We start from the raw sequence: 6,091 nt of genomic DNA, 5'->3' as shown, positions 1-6,091 counted from the left end.
TGAAATCCCACGTGGACTCTAGCTACAGATGTAGTTAGGATGTCCACACAATACGTCTACTAGGATAGTAAACGATCGTTCGGGCGGACGTGAAGACCCCAGTTCTGCCCTTGCACCGGGACAAACTGGACCTTGTAAACTACTTATATAGGCCAACCAGTAAAATAAGAGCACGCTACTAGCACGAGCAAAGCTAGCAGGTGTTTTGAATCCTCGTGGTCCCAACAGCGGAAGGGTACCAGGCACGGGTAAGCCTTTTACGAGATCACCGAGTGTTCAACACTCGGCTGGAAGAAATAAAAGGGAGGCAATTCAAGCACTCCCAGTCGTGCAAATAGGCAACAATAAGCCGTCACGTAAAACCTCCCGATAATAATCGGCCAATACACAAAGTCTCTTGGCCTTGCCGGATGAACCCTCGCTACAGAGCTTCGAGTTCACCGACAGGCATAACACACTCAAACAAGCTTGACCTGACGCTTACCTTGAAGCCGGACGTCGCTCTGTGTGCTTGAGTGGAAATTCTGTTCTGTATTTAAGCTTACCCTTTCGGGTCTATTCCTAATAAGAAGTCCTAATCAAGTATACAAATATCAAGTGAACAATGATCCGTTATGGATCTTCTTGCATGCCAAGCGTCGTCTGCACTGTCGCATGAGCATCTTTAACGGTCCGCGCCCTGTCCCAGACGGTTAACGTGTCTTCCAAAGGTCGCTGAGTATTCCGCGAACTCATCCCAACCGCCGCTGAGGGTTCGTACCGTAGATGGTCCCGCTGAATGCGAATCCGGCCAGTCCATTATTAATAATAAGGACAGCCTGGATTCAGTGACATAGGGCCGTATCCGATACTTGTTGAAAACTCGGAGGTGACGCCGTCGAGTCCCTTGCACCTTGGCGTCTCCGTACATCACCCGACCGAGGGTTCGTCGCTTGAACAACTTGGGCGGTGTCACGTCTTTGTCGACGGGTGATAATCCGCAACCACGGAGAAATCATTACACCACAATACACTTACGTCTGCCAGCCAGCAGACGTAGCGTGGAATCACCCGTTCAAGAGTAAATTGCGCAAGTTTTGGGTCGGCCGACTACGACAGCAAGTCGCAGATCATCACGCTTTTGAAGTGAATCGGGCAGCGCAGCGTCTTGGGATCACGACCCGTACTAATACTGCGTTTCGATTGGAGATGCAAGACGTAGCTCGAGAACGCGTCGCAGACATTCAGCGGGAGGCACCGAGCTCTGTCTTTTGGGTTACTCCTCCTGATAGAAATGCTATTGTGTCGTGGGTTTGTACAAGCTGGAACAGCTTGACGGCATCTATCATTCTAGGGGGGTTTGCTCGAGTTGGTATTCTTGGTGATACACGGGTACATGAAGACGAAGGTGATGAAGCTAATGATGAGATTCCTGCTCTGGTCAAGGAGCTGAAGAAATTGGGGGTGGTGCGAGAAGAGCAGGACCTTACGTGCGATGAAGATGAGGACTAGATAAAGCCTTGTGTGGTCGCATCTAAATCGTAGTAAGATCCCCCTACCCCATTACACATACTTGCTATCACCACAATCCCCCATGTCGGCAATGACAGGGGCGTTGCGGTACTTCATCTTGCCGTGCAGCTGAATCTCCACGACCCATTTGATACGCTGTTGCCGGGACGTTGTTGTGGTCCCTAGTCGCTTAGCGGTGCAGTAATGGCTCGAGGTCGTGCTGTAGACCGCAAAAGCGTGGTGTGGTGGCGTGAAATGAGCCCCTGGGCCCCATGCTCTCTCTAAAAATTGTAGGGGCGTCCTACAGCGGGTTACTGTTGCTGCTCGATCAGACGCCACGGATTGCGTATATGTACAACTTCTACTAGGCGCCACATACCATGTAAGTGTTGCCTGAGGTTACATACAAGAAGCCATTCACGCTGGCTTCTACATGGCGAATTGGCAGCCGATTGCCACGAAAAATCAAGCACAAAAACCGATCTAGCATTCCCAACGCAAAATAATTGGTCCCATGCTCCTTTACCAAATTCGTGCTGGAGGACGTCTTTGCACTTGATGGCTCAAGTTTTCAGGGCAGATAAAGACGTGGCGAGCGAGCACTTTTAATTAAAGTTTCATGCATCCGCACCAGCATCGAGCTGGCGAAATGGTGAAAGTTCCGGCCGTCCTTTGTACTTCAACAGCAAACGCGATTTTTTTCATTTGGCGATGCAATGACTGACGTAGAAAGATGTACTCTACATTGTAAGAGTCTACAATACACTCTGCCGTTCGACACCACACGCAGGGATTGCATTCTCTACGCCCAGCTGCAGACACTTTAGCAAACGCTAGAGAGCCTCTACATCGAGGTTCCATCGCCATCTTTTGTTTAAGACAGCGCCGACAGATCCTACTTATCATATTCTTAAATTACTGGTCGCAGCGTGAGTCTCTGATCTGAAAGACGGGGGATAATCCACACGACCACAGCCATGGAATGATCTCTTTCTACCTCTTTCTAATGCCCTCCATGCTTTCTTCATCACAGTTACCGAACGGATTTGTAAGGAGGTTTCTGTAGAAGCGTTTTCTCGGCGCTCGCCATAGCCATCGAGCGAGCGGGTCGCTTCACAGTGGAAGGTGCAAGCCAAGGCAGCTTCTACATGTGAGAGAGCAGGGAAGTTGCATGTAACAACCGATGTTGCTTATTTGTTGGAAGTGACCAAGCACTTCATCCCGCATGGAGAGCTCCAGCTCCACACGTTTAGAAAAATTTCCAACGCCAGCTTTGCTTGTTTTACTTGTTTGTTATGTCTGCCAAGTGCCTGACTACAATACATCTACTGTATCCGGATACCTATTTTTGGTATGCAAACATTAGCGACAAGTATTTGCCGTGACCGCAAACATGCCGTCGAAAGGCGATCTTTTGCTCACACTTACGGTTGGCATCTGGACGCTCGTCTTTTCGCGTCGAGGGCATGAAGGCAGCTCTTCTCGAGTTTCAGCTGGGCACGCGGACGTTTCAATGCCCCGACGACTCGGGCTGTCAAATTCAGAGAAGAGCCGCAAAAAACGAGCCCAGGCTCTGGGTGCTGTAGGGGGCCCACTGGAGCTCGCTACTGGAGCTGCCATTTACAGTTTTGCAGGCCGGCAACTACATCAGTCGATCGCGAACAATGCAGGCACAGGTGACTCCTCCGTCCACGCCCACGGGGTCCGTATCCCAACCTCCGCGATGGGCTCCGGAACGATGCAACACGAAGCGCATTGACAGTGCTAAAATGAACGATGATCACTTCCAGCAAGTACCGCACGCCCAGGCGCCGTGGCAATCCACCAGCCACTTACCCGAGCGTCGAATGATGGTGCAGCGTATTCTACAGCTCTCTCAGAGCCGCAGCAAGCCCGACGTGAGCCCGGACCGAGCCGTGTTGCTAACAAAGCGAATTGAGCTGGCACTCTACTCACGTGCCGGGTCGCTGGCCGAGTACAGCAACTTAGCTACTCTTCGACGACGACTACAGAGTCTCGTGGCTCTTAGCGTACACGAGTCTGCTGCGAGCGAGACGGTGGTGGTACACAGCAGGAAGCGTCGAGTTGTAGCGCGAAACTTGCTGCAAGTGAACAGAGCGATGAAGCGTCGCCGATGCACCAACGCAACTGCCAACTGCAGTATCTTTGCCATGATGGGCGAGGATTGCACTCGTCTGGTTTTCTCGTTCCTGGACGGCAAAGAGATTATACGCAACAGGACTTTGAACCGTTTTGCGGCTAAATTGTTGCCGAGTTGCGCATTGAGTCTAACAGTCGAAGTGGTCCAGTTGACTCGAGGGCTTGCCCGCAACTCGTCCTTGTTGCAGATGACTAATCTCCAGCAGCTTGTAGTGCACAAGGCTGAAGTATCTTCCGTTGTCCCAAAAGTGGGCTTAGCTACGACGCCCCTTTACGCCTGGGGCTGTGCTGAGCTCCCACCGAACCAAGCTAACGATGGCGAGAGCGCTGTGCTCGCTCTGGCTGGTGCGTTGACCACCGGCGCCTTCCCGAACCTCAAGAAGTTGCAGCTTATCTCAGTGTTCGTCAACACCATGAGTCGCAACGGCATCCGTGCATTGTGTGGCGCAGTCCAGATGGGCTGGTGTCCGCTTCTAGAGGATCTGCTGCTAGCAGGCAACAGCCTCGCCGAACTCCGGGGCCGTGGAGCTGGCTCGCCTGTTGCCGTCCGCTCAGCTCCTCGCCTCACGCGTTTAGACTGCGTCGCAACTCATGGAGAGAGCGGGCTGCGCGCAGTTCTGTCCGCTCTGAGCCAATCGAGTCCATCGCTTAAAGTGCTGTGCATGGGCGGCAACCTCGTCACAGACAACTGTGTGAACGAGCTGCAGAGGCTGCTGGCGGGTTCATCCCCCGTTCTGCGATTTCTCGGTCTCGAAGACAATTTCCTAAGCGCCCAAGGCGTGCAGCTTGTCCTAGAGACGGCAGCAGTCATCAACGCATCATCCACCAGGACACGCCGCGGCTCCTGCGATCGTGGAGCCTCCGCGTAAAGCGCAACTAATAGTACTAGCAAAACAACCAAAATAGACTGAAATTAACCATCACTCCTTCTTCTACCATCACTCGGCGTGAAAAAACTGTAGACGAGCGTTGGAGGTTAACCTTCAGCGTTTCACCTCGGGCGGCGATTTTTTTTTTTTTTTTCATTCAACGGAGCTTAAAAATCGGAACCTAGCGATTTACCGGGCGTTAAGTAACGGATTGCCGTTCCCTTCAGTGGCCACTTTACCAGTTGCATGGCAAGTTGCTTCGTCGCTTCAATGGTAAAAGGATCAACAGAGAACACCTAAGTTAGAAGAGATGTTAGCGGTTTGCGAAGACTCAATATATTAGGACACAAACAGGAATTCGCGTGGCTTCGCTGGAAAGCGTCAGCCACGCGCCCCGAGAAGAGAGAAATTCCTTCTCGGTCTGGCAAACGCAGTAGCTGTCTAAGAGTATAGCAGTTCTTGGATTTGCCGTAGAGAGGGGAGTCCGTCGCAACGCTGTCTTGGTTTCAAAATTAAACGGCACTTGATGATGGAGGAATATTTGGTCACTGGTAATAGTCTTCTGGTGGCGTCGTGGAGACATACCATCCCCACTGTGGCGACACGGTCTCTCCATCCGCCTCCTGTAAAGCTGCATCTAGCTCACTATTCTCCACTGCTGTGTCAATTTCCACCTCGTTCTCCACTTCGGCATCTAAGTCTCCGAACTGCATGACAAACACACCAACAGGTCAGCACGAAATTCACGAATATGATCTCAAATTCTTTACAAACTGCAGCGTACACTGAGATCACGCGGACTCAATGTGCGGCCTCTTGACGGAGTGGACGCGTCGCTCTCTGTACTGCTGCAAAGGTCGTCGGACTCGTCGCCCTTGTGTGGGCTCAGGACTGCTAATTTTAGGTCCCGCTCGTCGTCGGCAGCGACTGCTTTCAAGTACGTGATCACACTCACGGCTGCGGCTGCTGCGGCTGCGGCTGTGGCCACGACGGGATGATGCTTGACCCAGCGGATGCCACCGGCGATCTCGGTCGGCGTCGGGAAGAAGGACGGCACAATGACGTCTGACATGATTAATATACGCGCTGGGACGATGAGATGCTGCTGACTAAATTTGCTCTGTGGTAATGAATCTCGCTCTGTTTAGGTGCAAAAGGATAAAAAACTTTGCTTGCTCGTGAGTTTTGTTTTCCAGCCGAGACTTTGCACAATGAACTATCGGCCCAGCAACTTCCGGCTGTGGATGGGGCGGCCGGTTTCGTCTTGAAAATTATATGCGAAAGAAAGGACGCTGGAACCAAGCAAAAACACGTCGCACGACCGCCGTAAATCCTGCTAAAATAGATTTGCGTTATTATCTGATGCTTGCTCTGCTTCCATTAAACAGTTATTGCTCCTTTATTATCTGATGCCCTGACATATACAGTTGGGTAGCTAAAATGTTCTTAGAGAGCATTTTTGTGCGGATCGGGTTGAGGCAGAGGCAACAACAAGTGCAATTTTGATTTGATTTTGCCATGCAGGACTTGCAGATTCAACACGAAACCATTTTGCATTGACTGATGGCACC

At 51.5% G+C, this 6,091-nt stretch overlaps 2 protein-coding genes across 2 annotated transcripts; one reads left to right on the top strand and one right to left on the bottom strand.

Annotated features, from left to right (window-relative positions):
- Positions 1-3,155: 3,155 nt before the first annotated feature.
- On the top strand, positions 3,156-4,520 carry PITG_20980 (uncharacterized protein; the record flags this gene model as incomplete). The annotated part of the gene is made up of 1 exon (XM_002895106.1): positions 3,156-4,520. The coding sequence occupies one exon, from the start codon at positions 3,156-3,158 to the stop codon at positions 4,518-4,520; it is 1,365 nt and encodes a 454-aa protein (XP_002895152.1).
- A 545-nt stretch (positions 4,521-5,065) lies between these two features.
- On the bottom strand, positions 5,066-5,592 carry PITG_20979 (uncharacterized protein; the record flags this gene model as incomplete). The annotated part of the gene is made up of 3 exons (XM_002895105.1): positions 5,066-5,143; positions 5,195-5,227; positions 5,305-5,592. 3 exons carry the CDS (start codon positions 5,590-5,592, stop codon positions 5,066-5,068), a joined length of 399 nt encoding a protein of 132 aa, XP_002895151.1.
- Positions 5,593-6,091: the final 499 nt, after the last annotated feature.

Source organism: Phytophthora infestans, genomic scaffold, assembly GCF_000142945.1.
Source record: "Phytophthora infestans T30-4 supercont1.254 genomic scaffold, whole genome shotgun sequence".
Lineage (NCBI taxonomy): Eukaryota > Oomycota > Peronosporomycetes > Peronosporales > Peronosporaceae > Phytophthora > Phytophthora infestans.
This window is presented reverse-complemented; position numbering and strand designations above follow the sequence as displayed.